The sequence below is a fragment of the Strongylocentrotus purpuratus genome, unplaced genomic scaffold (genome assembly GCF_000002235.5).
Source record: "Strongylocentrotus purpuratus isolate Spur 01 unplaced genomic scaffold, Spur_5.0 spur5_scaffold_11, whole genome shotgun sequence".
NCBI classification, from domain to species: Eukaryota; Metazoa; Echinodermata; class Echinoidea; order Camarodonta; family Strongylocentrotidae; genus Strongylocentrotus; species Strongylocentrotus purpuratus.
The window spans coordinates 29,552,949-29,569,278 of NW_022145596.1; the positions used below are offsets into that span (position 1 = coordinate 29,552,949).

The 16,330-nt window shown below is 35.8% G+C and overlaps 1 protein-coding gene across 1 annotated transcript in view; it reads left to right on the forward strand.

Moving 5' to 3' along the window:
- Positions 1-246: 246 nt before the first annotated feature.
- Positions 247-16,330, forward strand: part of LOC764874 (TBC1 domain family member 19) — a 59,072-nt gene continuing 42,988 nt past the window's right edge. Inside the window, exons 1-4 of the mRNA XM_030981132.1 lie at positions 247-342; positions 3,918-4,056; positions 5,171-5,243; positions 12,773-12,894. Coding sequence (XP_030836992.1) covers positions 3,949-4,056; positions 5,171-5,243; positions 12,773-12,894 — 303 coding nt within the window. The 5' untranslated portion in view covers positions 247-342; positions 3,918-3,948. The remainder of the gene's footprint in view (positions 343-3,917; positions 4,057-5,170; positions 5,244-12,772; positions 12,895-16,330) is intronic.

Here is a 16,330-nt window from a genome sequence, read left to right on the forward strand (position 1 = left end):
AGGTTATACAAAATTGGTGTATGTTCACTTTGAGAGGTTTCCCTTTCCCCCCAGAAAGTGCCCTTTTTTGTTGGTGCCCCCCCCCCCATTTTGGAAGACGCTCCGTCGGCCCTGACTGTAGGCCTACTCGCGCTAAAAGAATAGTTTGTGGAGGGGGGGGGGGGGGGGGGGGGGGGGGAGGGACGGGGACAAAACTACATGTATCGTAGGTGGATTTTTGGCCAGCTAGTTGCACTGCGCATGCGCTGTCAATTGCCATAGCAGACTGTAAACTTTACCGTTTAAACTGTGTGGTCGACCGACCCAACATTTCTTCGTAGAATATAGAGTCTGAGAAATTTGGTGAGTGAAAGTATTTCCGTTTGTAGAACACTTAATAGGACAAATCTGAGCATTCTACCTGAATGATGAAAAGCTTGTTCGGGAGAAGAATTAAGCATTACATTACGTACCATGACACATCTGCCAATTGCACAAGCCCCACGTACTCACATCTGTGTTTGTAACTAAATCCTATTTACCTAGATCTATTTGCATTGACTCGAAAACTTCGAACTGTTTACTTATAAATGTGATAAGAATGTGTTATGTTATTGTTTACTTTATATTAGCGTTTACGATGATACATATATGTTGGATGTTTTTTAAGTACTAATTGTAGAAATCTAGAGGGTGTCTGAACGATTTTTCAATTTTCAATTTGGGATCGTTTTTCACCGTTATGCCTAGAGTAAAGGAGCCCGTAATCGGCCAGCTCCAGTTTTCGGCCGATTGGTTGGATGCAAGGTAAAATCGCTCTAAAATACATCGCATAATAGCATAACACATATCCCACACATACCATACCATGCCAGTGTCACTGAAGAACCACATTTGCAATGGAAAATAATGTATATCCTAAAATATCACATTTTAGCGATGTAATCGCCGGTCCCGCTACCCAAATCTGAAAAATCGAGTATCTTACGCGTGTCTGTAAGAAATATGGGTACCATAAAATGAGCTTTTTTTCAAGTATTTTTCAGATTTAAAGCCCGATTTTGTGCTGGTCGCAAGCTCAAAAGTATCTCATCGCATGTATTAAATCAATGCAGCCGCACACCGCGACGCACACACGATATCTCTGTCTAATTCAGATTCCAACTTCCGATCACCGCTGTGCCCGTCTTCGGCCAGGCGAGCACCAGGGAGCTCCGGCGTGGGATACCTGCTCCGCCCGCTTGTGCTGTACATCAGCGCGGAAACGCACGGCGCGCGCGAGCGCTTCCTATTGACTTTGTACATGCGGCCGTAAACTGAAACGCTCGGCCGATAACGGGCTCCAAAACAGTGAAAATTGAAATGAATATTGTCATGGCAATTCGTGATTTTTTTCTGGGATTCTTTTTTTGTTTAAATAATAATAATATTTGCTTCATGATTTGAACAAGAAATGATAATAAATAGGAAGTAAAGAGTCCTAAAAATAGGATTTTGTCTTAAGTGGCCGAAAACGGGCTCCTTTACTCTATGGTTGAATAATTAATAAACAATGTGATAACAATAACAAATTTCAAATTTCAAGACTCACCGATGTTTCTATCAAATGATACAGCCCCTCAAAAGCTCTGCAATATTCATAGAGTTTTGGCTTTTGCCTTTTTTGGTCAGAATCGAAGACGTAGGGTCTACACGCAGAGTTAGAAATCTATGTTGTTTTGCCAAATTTAGCCAAACAGCTGTATTCCGAAATATGCAAGCGCAACTTGAATTTCAATTTGTTCATAATTCATTGACCAATTTTGCATGATCGCGCAATGCACATAGACTGCATAGGGATGCGTGCAATCTCTATGGGAAGGATTTTAGCACACAACATTGGGTGCACGATCAGACATCCTACAGTACTAATTGGACCTCTCCTTTTTCTTCTCCATTTTTCCGTTCCTTCTTCTTCATCTTTCATTCCTTTGATTCAAGTTCTTATTCTGAACCTATTTTTTACTTGTTAAAATTGTTCAAGTAGGTCTACTAGAGTAGGTCTACATTTTGTTAATGTTTCAACAAGGGAAAATCTACCCCAAAATAGAAGAGTTGCCATGGTAATATTTATCTTCATTACCCATGTTTTGGCTGCGGTTTTTGGCTAAGGTAAGCGGCGGTAGTGTTTGGCAGCACCTACTAATAAACTAAGAGAATTTCTTACAAATGTGCTGATAAAAAACCCAGCATAAGTAACTATGAGAATACACCCGATTGTGGCCTAAACTTATATTGAAGAAGAAGCTTAAGCTAGTGTCCAACGCCAGAGTTCTTCGCATAGGATGTGACGGAATCCAGCAGTTTAAGAAACTGGCATAGCAAAAGTACTGTAAAGAGTTATCGCATGTGTACTTCTCAATTTCTCGATTTTCAATAACTTCAACGTGTGATGAGACTAAAGCTAAACTTGAGCTCTGGTAAGGGCATCGTACATGTACAGTGTATGTCGAGAGAACATGGCTATAATTCATTCTGGATTGTTTATCCTGCAATAATTTGATTGTTTGAACCAGTAAAATAAAAACAACTTCACAGACATTTTTTGGAAATCATCATCAATAAAAACCACAACTCTCATTTTCACATAGTGATCAAGCCTACAAGTACCTGCCTTGATTTCCTTCTCTTTCTATGCTCGTTAGTCGGCCCCTATACTTGTTCTACCAAAATTGTTTTAGCACATGTAATATTGAACATTCAGTGTAAGTTTTGTTGGATTCTGTAAGAATTTATTTTCTATCATTACCAGAACACAAGGTTATCGTTAAGTTTGCGGCACACACAAACAATTATGATCTAAAATTGAAATTTCTTGAAATACAACACAATTTTTGGAACCATGTTGCCTGTACAGACAGGTTTTATTAGATGCGCATTTTCAGTTCGAATTTAGATATTCATGTGTTTTGTGGGGGAGGGGGTGGGGGGGGGGGGGTTTAAGTTGTTGCATGTGATTGTGAGTCTAGAAAAGGATACTCGATACCCGATATGCCTCAGAACGAACTATCTGCGGTATGTCAGCCATGTTTCGCCAGTATAATCAGCTAAATTCAGCAAAAGAACCTACCTTTTCAATCTGGGTTGATCAAATATCTGTAGTGTAGGCAATGGGTTAAATTCTGACGTGAATTGAGAGCATCCATGTGTTTGCACAGTATTGTATGAAGTCAGTGTGGCACGGCCATGATATGGATCTTCGGAAAGAAATAGGAGTTGAATATACTAGAGTACATAGCATATGTAGGACACATCCTCCTTTTTTTTTAAACATGCCGCCATTTGATGTAAATAGAGTCTACTCGGTCTAGTAAAGATGTTTACATATTAGCTCACTACAAACACAAATCACTAAACTGCACACACAGTATTAGTTACTATAGTAGCAGGGTGTTCCACAAACAAAAAATCAAACATGTAAAATTGGAACTTGGCGGGAGTATGAATCAATGTTTGATGAGCACAAAAACCCTTGTGGCTGGGCTCCGGGCTTGCTTGAGGCTATCCTGCTGCAATCTGAGCCACATTTTGAAGCAATTTCAAACAAGTTTTATGACTACCCGTACCGTAATATTTCATAAATAATTTGGTCGAGAATGATGCAGCTGATTTTCGGACATGTACAGTCAAAATTCAATCTTTTCACGATTTTCAAACCTGTAGAATTAAAATTCAAACGTATTGCTGTTACACGTTTAACCCCCTTTTGGATCGCCCTGATAGTTGCCAATATATAGAGCATACCATCTGTATATATGGTCGCTACATACATGTACATGTACATGTAAACATGTATATGTAGACACATGAACATGTGCATGTAGTGCTAATAGTCTCATGTATGCACAATCATTTAAAATGCGCTGTATCTTTTGTTTTCTTATTTTCATTGATTACAGACAAGGTTTGAAAGCAGAGCTAGAGTACACAATGGCAGACATCTATTATGCTGCAGGTGATGTAGGTGTGATACTGCCACAGATAGTCAAGGAACTCCAGAAGACAACCTTGCATTCACAACTCAAACAAGCAGCACAGGTAATAAGGACTAAAATAAAAACTTGTTGTATTGCCCTTTGTGACCGACCCCAATTTTTTTTTAAACCTTTTTAAAAAAAAATTTTGTTATTATTAATGAATACAAAAATATGTATTTTGTTTGTTGGGATAAATGGGATATAAATGCATAAAATCAAATCATTCCCAAATTCTCTCTTGTGTTCTGCCCTAGTTTCAAAATCCTACTAGCGTAAACATCTTGATCAACACAACATTGCAAACCATGGATGAGGTGAAAAAGATATGAATGGAATCATGACGCTGAAACACATGTATTAAAGCATTAAAAACTCAGAAATATCAGCCAAAAGAGGGCGGAAAAAAACCCAAAAACAAACATTAAAAACTGAAAAATATCGGCCCAAAGAAAAAAAAGTTTAAAAAAAAAAAAAAATTCTGACCGACCGACCCATGTTTTGACACCCAAAGGGCAATACAACAAGTTTTTTATTTATTTTAGGCCTAATATAGAATCACTCTATGGGACTATTCATCCTCAACTTTTGGGCTGCTTTCTTCGCCTCTTTGTGTGATCGCTCATTTTCCACACGTAGAGTTTTGCACAAAACAATGGCACTTTGTGCAACACAGTAGCTTTGCCAAATTATCAATTTCCAGTCTTCATAGTTCCATGATATCCCTCTTTGTTTTAACACCGGTATAAATTAATCTTGCACTAGAAATAATTAAATGATATTGAAGCCTTTGGTGTATATCGATTCCATACTAAATACAATGTTGCTCTGGGGAATTTTTGTAAGGCATATATAAAGGGTTTAAATATGACATTAAAATCTGTTGAGTCAGTTGCAGAGGTGTTGTGGTCCAGTGGATAATTCTCTAGACTGAACCACGAAGTATAGCGTTTGAATCCTTGCTGCAGCATTTGAATGTATGTCATCTGGTAAGATATATTTTATAAGTGCATTATCACAAAGCAGCTTGTAAAGAATGTGCTGCAAATTACCTCCATATTTCTTCGGGGAGGAATTATATTCTCATTTTCTTTTCCAAAACTATTTGATGTCAGGGTGCATTTTCCCAACAATAGAAAATCTAAGAAGTGCATTGTGTGATTTTTTTAAATTTGCAGGTCATTGCTGCAATGCCAGATACAAACATTTCTGACTTGGAATTCACAGTGCCAGAGAGACTTACAGATACAGGTAAAAACAATTTTTTTGTCAGTGATGATACTTGTATAATTTTAAATTTTGAAATCCATGCCAAATTACTTCATTTTTTTGTGTAAATCGAATAAGTAATAGCGTAATTGAAATTAATTTGTTGCAGTGTGTTGAAACCATGTCCTTTTTAGAAAATGAATGCTTTCACATATTTATCTTAGCTAATTTCCATTCTTGACCGTTAGGAAGTTACAAAGTGTTATCACTCAAGTTCAGTAATATGGTTTAAAAAGAGACATGTATCATGCACTATAATGAGTAAACTGTTAGCATTACATATATCTATTATGTTTACTGTATGTATTTATTATTATGTTTACTGTTTCATGATTAATCCATTATTTTTTGTAGGCTTTATTATTTAAAAAAAAAGAGGGGGGGGGGTGGGTAATGATAGTTGATATTTGATATTTGATAACAATAATATTAGTCGGTTCTTGTATAGCGCTCATATCTGTCAGACTTGACACTCCTGGCACTCCACAGTATAATCCCTGCTTTAGCATGGCTAAAATTACAGCGCTCTAGCATTTCAAGGAATTAATTCCTGACAGGTACCCATTTACATCACCTCGATAGAGAGCGGCGAAAGTAAATTAATGTCTTGCCAAAAGACATGCTTTGCGGGACTTGAACCGCAGACCTTGTGATCCACAGTCCGGTGACATATACACTGTATGTATCCACTCGACCACGACGCCTCTATTTAGTGCTCTCCAAAGCTAATATGGAAAGGATGTCGACTTCCTTTGTTTAGAACAAGAACGGCATTAACTATGTTATGAAATATATATTTTAACAATCTTCTGGCTCCAATGAGTTGGGGCTATATAAGACAAGCATACATACAGTACATGTACATGGACCCACCCCTCTTCCCCCCATACCCCACATACCGACCGTTACATGTATAAAGGCAGAGAATGATAGTATAGACAGTGATTAATTGTTGCTAGTCTATCATGAATTGGAATGAATTGAATTATGTTCATCGATCAATACCCTACAAAAAATACCATCCTGGCCTTTACAAAATGATTGCAATTTGCAGTAGTGACAGCTCATCGTTATACACAATGGAAAAGTAGATTTGTTCATTCATCACAGCATTGTGCATTATGCAAAGACGTCTGTCATAGAAGCAGGCAACTGGCTCCCTACTTGCCCAAAGCCAGTAGAATAGTTTCTTTGCATGAGATGGATGGTTATTGTCTGGCTTACAGAGTGAGCGTGTAATGTGTCTTTAGGGAATCAATTGTAATGGCAGCTTGCTAGATACAAAATATACATACATGTATGCAAGATGCATTAACACTTTGACTTCTGCCAGAGCCCAGATATGATACAAGATATTCAAATGTAAAGTGTTTTTTCCTTAATCTCATTCATCTTCTCTGTCATGCACACCAAATCTCAACCACAAAATTGTATATTCTACAGCTGGTTGGATTAAAAGAACCTTTTTTCCTTTCTGAATAAGAAAAAGATACTTGAATCATGAAGGTTTTTTTCATTAGAATATATATGAGTCAGGTTTACACGCCATTCCATTGAGATTAAATTTAGGTTTTACCCTTTAAATATAACTTTTACATGTAGTTAGGGACTGTGTGGCTTCACTCGTGGTTATAACAAAACTCTGAATTTCAGTTACTAAAAGTTATAAACCACGGCAGATCTAAGGTTAGTGTGATGACTAGGACCAGTGAGGGAGGGGGGGGGGGGGGAGATCCACAATAGAAGTTATGTGTCATGCAGAGGCAACTAACTTTAAGGTTATGCCAGCTTGTAGTTATAATGAATACTTGCCTTGTAGTGTAAAACTTTGAATAATTGTTGTTTCAGTGCGGTGTGAACCCTTATGAACTGTGAACTGCTTATCTCATGTCATACATCTCTATGCTGTGGAATTCAAGTGTATTGTTTTTGTTAGCGGTTACTCTCAATATTAACAGAATCACACTCCAGTAGGTATTTTAGTAACCTTGTCCTTATTTTAAATGACCCTTTTCGTGGAGTTTCTCCCTTACAATTTTTCATCTCCAAACTCCTAGGTTGCTTTTTCTTTTCTGAAATTCTACTTCTTTAAGTAATTAAAATGATGGCAAAAGTCACGTTATTAGTTCAAGCCTAGAAACATGTCTTATAGATTATTAATGGACTACACTGTATGTACATGTATACATTGTATAACTAGATATCCAGCCCTTAGCTATTCTCTTATCTAGTTTATACGTTGCTTGAAATTCTGGCCTACTTTTTTAGTTCATGCGGAGGACAGTTGTCTTAAGGCACATTTTTTCATTAATTTTGTTAAAGGTAATACAAAGTTTTGGGAAATTTTGAAAATTGGGTGGATAGTGAATCTTTACAATTTTGATATATTTGGATGCCCCTGTGGATGTATTATAAGCAATAAAAAATTAGCCCCTAAAACACTTCTGTTATCGAGAAAAATTGAATATAGAAATTTACCGGTGCTCCCGGTAAATTTTGATAAATTTCAAATAGCGCCTATGGCCGTACAATGGTAGCTGCGACCATGAAAATCTCAGAATATGTAGTTGTGATAATTTCCAAACGGGAGTAGCTAATCGGTCGATTTTAGTCAAGAAACATTGTTTCATAGCTAAATTAATATCTTGACCTTGAGAGGGAGCTATACAACATAAAGAGTTTATTATTTATAATTTCATAACTTTAGACTCAATTTCAACCGCGACAACGATCAATGAATATTGTAGGAACGCATATGCTTCCAATATGTTAATTTGAACCAAATATATGACCCCGTACCAAAACTTTGTAATACCTTTAAAGAGTGTAGAAGAAAAAGGAGGAAATTGTCCTTTGAAAAGGACAGAGTCTCTTCATTCTAAATATGATCAAAAATAGCTGAAAACTTTATAAGACCAAACTTCATGCCACATATGAATTAAATCCTATTTACCCAGTCCATGTGATCTTCTGCAAGATTGAATTAATTTTTGTCATGTTGATCATCCCAAACATTACAGTTTTACAGGTACACTGTACATGTAAGCCTACATCAATTCTTACGTACCAGATTCTCAACCTCTCCCGATTGCTTCCCCAATCAGTTTCGTAACACAGTGCAATCACATGACCTGTACCAAATGTATCCCGACTGAATCCCATGGGGAATAGTTGAGACTATTGTAAAGCTAGCATAGACAGGAAAGGAACGACTTGATTACTACATTTGATATGTTTGGGCCACAGACGAGATCATACAAGTTGTCTTGCTCCAATAAGAGCTCAAGATATCTCTACCGACAAGGAGGTCAAAAGTGCGAACAGAAACTCTAGTTGTGAAGGCACAGATACTTGGATAGAGGATGGACAAATCACCACATTTTTATGGCACGATTCCAAACCTTAATGGAGGTCATGTAGAAAGAGGTTTCTGAAGAAGCACTCTTTATATGACATGGGAAAGTAAATTGATGCATTTATATAAATTGCAACCCAGGTAGGATTTCAAGATGTAGAACATTTACTATCTGGTACAAAGAATTCTGAGATGCATATTTAGAAAGGACAGTTTTTCACCACTTGAGGCATTATCATTCATATTAATAGACCATTTCAGATTCTGTATTAAGTTTTAAAGAAAAATCGATAAATTTGGATAGGAATACACGAGTAAAGAACTTAATTATCTAATAAAAAAAATCATTTTGTAAGTTATTAGCAGGAAAAATATCTCTAGAGTGCAAATTATTGAATTACATGATTTACAGCTGGCTTTGAAAAAAAAACTGAACATAAAATAAATTATAAGAATTGGATTTCATCATGACCTGTTAAAATAATACATACCGGTAGTAAATAAAATTGATGAACATTTTTAAATTCCAACAGACCTACACAATTAAATTTCATTATCAAAGTGTCTTAACTTTCCTCTAAGAAACACAATCCCCCTCCCCCCAAAAAATTAAAAAATGTTGATGCATGTTTGTCAATACAGACCTTGTACAGTACAGACCTCTACATTTAAGTTGAAAATACCTTTACCCGGTATAGATATATTTATCAGCTGAACTTTATAGCAAATATATCTGATATGATGATCAAGTTAAATTCTTTTAGTAGGAATGAATATTTGTGAGTCTTGAAGTGACATCAAGTCCCCATTTTCTTATTCCACACTCAATATTTCTCCTTTATTGTACCATTACATGTATATGGGACTTTGTTGGAATATTGAACTTGCCCTTTAATTCTTAAAGACAACCGATAAGGTTTCTAAGATCAAATCCAAATGCACATTTCGTTTTAAAAAGGGCTCTGGGCATGAAAAATTTCCTTGAATTGGCTGTGAGCACTTTATAGATACAATGTATCTCTGTTTGACTGAATCCATAGTGATATTGATACAATGAATTTACTAGTGCTTATTCCCATTACATGATAGCCTTTCTAGAAACATTGAAAAGCAATTACTTAGTATTATTCATATTTTATGGAAGCGTACAGTCATACATGTATGTCCTAATTCTTGAGGCACAATAATCAATTGGATATTAGTTAACTTGTAACAAACACCGACTTCTGTAGTCTATACAGGTAGTAAAGAAAAACAAACAAAAGAAATTTCAGAAACAGTTTTCATGTACACGTAGGCATTGCTTGCGATGTATAGATCCAAGATTGTTTGCAAGCATGAACATCAGCAAAAGCAGCACAAATTAATATTACATGTAGGTTATGACCTAAAAACTTATGTTTTAAATCTACATTAATAAATACTGGGTAGTGACTGAGTGACATCATTTTGTACACTGTAATGTTTAAAGGGATAGTTGAGTTCTGTTTTCAGACCGCAAATGCCTTCAAAGTACATGGTTATTGCTCTTATATTCTTATCTACACTGTATGACATTTCTAGTGCCCTTTTAGAACCTAAATTTGCTATGAAGGTAATTTTAGACCCCTAAATGTGTGAAATTTAGCCAATACGATCATACCAATTCAGCTCCACTTTAAAAAAAAACATGGTGACCGCTAATTAATTATTTAATTAAAAATAACAATACATGAGCCAGCTAATTGTGGGTAATACATACATGTATAAGCAACATGAAAATGCCAACAAAAAAGCCAACATCGGCATTGGCTGAAATACAACGTAAAAGGTGTTATTTTTTTTTTTTTAACGTTTTTTTCAAATTTGTCAAAATATCTAATATTTGTGGTGGTACACAAGTATTAGAAATCGTTTTATTTCAGCTGTCTCTGAACCAATTTTGATCAAACAAAGATGATTTTGTCATTTGAATATTATGTTCTTTCAAATTTGACACTCAGTTTTTCATTATCTAACAAAAAAATTATTTTGTGTATTGCCCTCTGCAACAGAACTCAACTATCCCTTTAATAAGTTGCTTGATGCAACATTTATACAATGTAGAGCATAATTCAGCATCGTACACGTGAGGAGGAAAAAAATGAAAACGCTGTCACCCTTCGCTTGCCACTCTTAAATGGTGACTTAATATTTTTTTTGTTGAAATTCTTTGAAATGAGTTCATAGCTATTCATGCTCCAATCTGCCTATTCCTGGTGGAGCTACATGCAGACTTCTGATATCATATTTTTCATTTTATTATTGTCTGTAAAGTACCTGTTTCCAAGTACAGTCTGTAACTTATCCACATTTCCTACCGACTGAAAAATATTTCCGCCAGAATGAAAGAGACTTGATACATCTGAGTATTGGTTGTGGAATTTTTTTGGTACATCGAAGAAAAAACGTCTGCATGGAAGAGATTCAGTAGTGATTTGTAAGGTTCTGCTGTGTAGATAAACAGGGATCTTGGCTGTACCTGCTGTAGTTATTATCAGAGGTTAGGTTACAATTCAAGTTGAGCTCGTTTCTGGGAGCTTTGCTTGTTTGATTTTTTTCTTTTAAAAATATGAGGATCTAGGAGCCTCGAGGAGGGTTCAGTTTTTGTGTCCCTTTTAAGTCACACATACAGGTAATGATATCGGGTTTACATTGCAATTAATACATTGACGGTGTCTCCAAGTGCTTTACAAACTTATTATTTTAGAAGGGCATCAAGAACATGTATTAGATGAAAGCACAAGTGTGTCATACAATGTACCAAACACATACCTTCTTATCCTGTGCATGTCTTCATGACATTTTAGAACATTTGGTCTTTTTGATAATTTCTGAAAATCATTTTCTATTCAGTAGCATATTTTGATACATGTAAATCTAGTGAGGATCTAACAATAAATTAAACCACACAATACCACTGAGCTTACAAACAAACAACAACAAACAGTTCAGTTTCGTCAGGCAAGTTTCTAATGACTTTTTGTCACTTTTAAACTTGATACAGTCAATATTCCATGATATTTTAATCCACAAGTCGTAGAGTCATTTTTATTTTCAAGAAAAACAGTGTAAATGTTTTCCACCGTAGCTAATAAATATTAGATACAATATTTATCAAAGTTGGTGCAGCTTCAACTGCCTTTGGCACTGACATTGTTAATTTTAGTGGATTTTGATAAGACAGGGGATTTACATATTATGAATTTTCACTCGGGTGGCCTTTATATAGCAGTCAGGTGTTCTTCTGATATCATACACGTGCCTGAGACTGATCTCCGTTCAGGTATTAAGAAAATATATTAACTTGAATAGGAGAGACAGTTTTAAGAATTACAATGAATACTTTTCCAGTTTTGTCAAACTGTACAGTTGTTCTGACGATATATTCTGATAGTTATTGCCTATAAAGTAGCTTGTATAATATTCAGTAGATAAGAATAGTACTGAGGGTAACATTTTTGAAATTCCAGACCTCCATGATAATCAGTAGAGGGGAAAATTACATGAAGCAAAGGGGAATTTCTGAGATGAATTGAAATTACTGAAAGCACTGAAAAGAAATATTGTTGTTTTTTGTTCAAAAAGAGGAAGGTTTTTTTAAAATCATTTACTGTCAAACCATAAATTTCACTTGCATGAAATATTCACAAATATTGCGAGTGGCTCAGATTTACAAAATGTTTATGCCATAGAATAATCAAACCAATATTGACACAATAAAGTTTTGAACTTTTGTGCAAAACTTTCTTTCCATACATGTATAAACGACCGTCCTTAACAATTCAAGAAATTTTCTAGTTTTACATCAGGGCAATTCTTTCCTCAGTTGACATTCATAAACACATATTATGTGTTTTGAAACAGGGAATTCATAGGGGAATCTCATTAACCTGTTGATTACTGAACTCTCATATTCCCATAGGCTTAATACACAAACCACCCTGTTACAGTAAGCAATGGGTTACTAACACTGTGACTTATATCAATTTGCTTGAAACTATAATTTTCCAAGCATTTCAGAATAAACTCACACATATTTCAGACCCTTACATACATTGTATATTTTGACATTTTAAAGCTTGTTAAACAGTACTTTTTAATTTTTTGTGTGTTGTTGTCCTGTCTGGTATTGTAGGGTGGGAACAGAAGCTTCACAATGCTGTGTATAGACATCTTAGACACTACAAACCCATGCCACACCCTGACACACCCCAAGAGCAGATGAAGGAATCTTTGGCATACATCCGCAGAGCGCAGGTAAGAATATCAATTACTTGTCTTTGCAAACATTTGCCGTACATGAACTTTGAAAGTGAAATTTTGAGTCTTCATTCCATATTTTACCAAACACTTTTAATGACCCATACCCTAAAGCTTACAAAATGTACAATTGCAACCAGGGCCCGCATTCAATTCAATACTTAAGTACAAAATTTAAGCTTTTTACTTAGTATTTGGCTTAATAAAATACTTAGCCAATTTTGGTATTCAATTCACACTTTTGGCTAAGTATTTTACCCTAAATCTAAGCCAACTCCATACCAGACTTAAGCCAATTATTTGAAGGCCTTGATTGGCAGGCATATGGTTTTCTTACGCAGTATTATAACCTGCGCACAATTATATCAGCACGGATTTATTGCAATGCATCAATTGCGCATTGCTTTTGATTGACTGTGTGACGTCACAATGCTTATCAGTAAGTATTTTACTTAGATTTTGTCTTATGTAAGTATAAGCCTAAAATGCAATTTGAATACGAGATAAGTAAATTTCTTAACTTGGCCATTTACTTAGTAAATTTCTTACTTATGCTAAGTATTGAATTGAATACTGGTCTGAACTATAACTCTTTATTTTCGATGAAATAAGCGTGAACAATTGTTGCTCAAGCAATTGTTAGATCATTTTCAATTCCCATTGTGTCTTTGCAAACATTTACATTACATGAACTTTGAAAAGTGAAAATGTTAGTCTTCATTCATACATTCATATGTATTGAACACTTTTATCCACCAAAACCCTAAATCTGACAAAATTTACAATTGCAAGTTTGCAACCCGAACTATAATTAAAATTAATAATGATAATAGTTTGTTCTTAAAGCGCTTTTCAGGACCACAGGCCCTCTCAAAGTGCTTAACAGAAATATATATATTATTACCCCGATCATCGGATTCAGGCTTACTCGCACACAATTTATGCAAATTCTCCACTCCCTGGGGAACATTCCAGCCATGCGTCATTTTTACAAGCACATACTTGCTCGTCTAACCACATTAACTTCTGCATCCTACTGGGTACCCATTTAACACCTGGGTGGGTAGTGGCGAATGTAGATCAATGACTTGCCAAAGGACCTATGTGCAACGGCGAGACTTGAACTGCAGACCTTGTGACATATCCATAATTTGACCAAGACACCTCTATTTCTATATCTTTGATGAAATAAAGCATGAACAGCTGTTGCTCTAGCAATTGTTGGATACTTTCAAGTTCCATTGTGTTGACCACAAGATGAGATGAAATCTCGGTGTGATAATGAATTGAGATTGGATCTCGTGTAGGACAGCGAACATTCAACATTATCCAAATACCGTAGGCTAATTAAGAATCTAGAAAAATTCTGTCAAGTGGTCAAAACCTTGGATGCTTTTTTCCAATTTTATAGGAACCCTTTACAACTTTGCCAAGAGCTCGATTGGTTACCAGGTGCTAATGCATTCAAATTAATAATTATGTGTCTAGATGGAAACCATACACCTATTACCAAGTTCTGGGAGAAAAGGGTGGAAGCAAAATGCTATGGGGCAATTTCAGTTTGAAATTCTGTGATAATTAGATGGATACCCATCAGCCTGTCCAGCCTGGGTAGTGTGTGTTCACACTGGCAGGTGAAATGGTGCATACCACAAATGTGTATGGGGGTGTGTGTGTGTGTGTGTGTGAGAGATAGAGAGAGAGAGAGAGAGAGAGAGAGAGAGAGAGAGAGAGACTTAGACAACGTCACATGAAGACAGACAAGTTACAGCAGAGAGAAATCAAGCGATTGGGGAGGGGTGGGGGAAGAAAAATGAATCAAGAGATGTGAGTAAGAGATAAGAGCAGGAAGGGGAGAAGTACATAATGTAAGTGAGAGAGGGGGGGAGAGAGAGAGAGAGAGAGCGGGGGGGGGGGGGGGGGAAACATTCTATGATAATTTTGTTCTTCTCCTGTTCTCTTGGTGCCCTTACATGTACATGTATGTTCCTACATGATACATGTAGCCTGTCCCCTGTAGGAAATTACCCGGGAAAATAAATCAATAACATATATAGGATGACTTGTGCACTGAACATAACATGTATTCAAAAGTATTGAAGCAAAAAAAAAAAGAATAAGGTATAATGCCCCAGGAACTTTGACTCTGTCTTGGATGTCATGTATAGGTGCAATATTCATAGATGAACATATTCTACTTACTTTAAACTTTGCAAATAGATTTAGATATGTGGGATATAGCTTAGAAAAAAAGGGATTCATTTGTTTTTGTTATCATACGGGCATCACAAAATGTTGGGTAGAGGCAGAAAGGGAGATGGGCTTAAAGGAAAAGTCCAGTCTGAAATAATGTTGATGCAATTTAAAGCTGAAAGTTTAGAGATTCTGATTCCACTAAAGTTCAGCGAAAAACAGAAAATTACAACGATGAAAATAGCTGAATGAATTCGGAACTCAGCCTTGAAAGAGTAATATTGAATACAGTCAAAGCCAGTAAAATCTTCTGAAAACCTGGATGTTTTTTGCTCTTATAGTATATCAATCACCAAAATAGATTTTGCTACACCTGTAAAGTCAGTAGTTCCATGTCATAATTATACAAGAACCCAATCAGGGAATAATTTTCCTCAAATTTTTTGATTAGCAATTTCAGCCGATGGATAAATATTTCAAATGAAATTCTGTACATTTCTATGGAAGAAAACTGCTACACAAAAGATATTTTGTATAGCAGTCATGCAAAAATGCATAGCAAATTGCGATGCGATACCAGGAAAATTATTCCCTGCCAATATTATTTTACTTCTTCAAAGATGTTTTGAAAGTTCAAATACACTTTCAGTTCAAATTTAAGCATCTATAGGGGCGGGGGAGTCCCACTTGGGTTTCATGTGCACTGTTTTATTATCATTTTTTCTTATCCATACTCGCTATATCCGTTAGCCCACACAATGCCTGATGAAGGTTTTTGAGGTTGATGTTTTACATGTCCATACATTCTAGCTGTACACAAGTTATATTTTAGTTGATTGGTACGTTTTAAGGACAAACAGCATGGGTCACAGCATGTGACACACTTTTGTATGTTGTTGTTTTTTAGTACAAGAGGCTTTTCTAATAACAGCAAATGAAAAAGAAAGGAAAAGTGAGAGGATGAAAAGATCATTCAAGATAATTCTCTGCACAAAGCTTGAAAACAAAAAATAATCTTACCTTTTAAACATGGCTTAGATATTATCTAGTCTGTATATGAGTGTAATTAAAGCCTTTAGCAGTCTTGATAAGCCTCTAAAAGCATTTCAGAAGATTTACTTGGTTCATCTGTTTTGAGTGGATAAACAGGAAGATGCATTTCAAAGCTGCTGCAAAGTTTTCTTTTTCATTTTTAGTTGAAAAAAGGAAGGTGAAGAATAATTTAGATCCCTGATTTGAA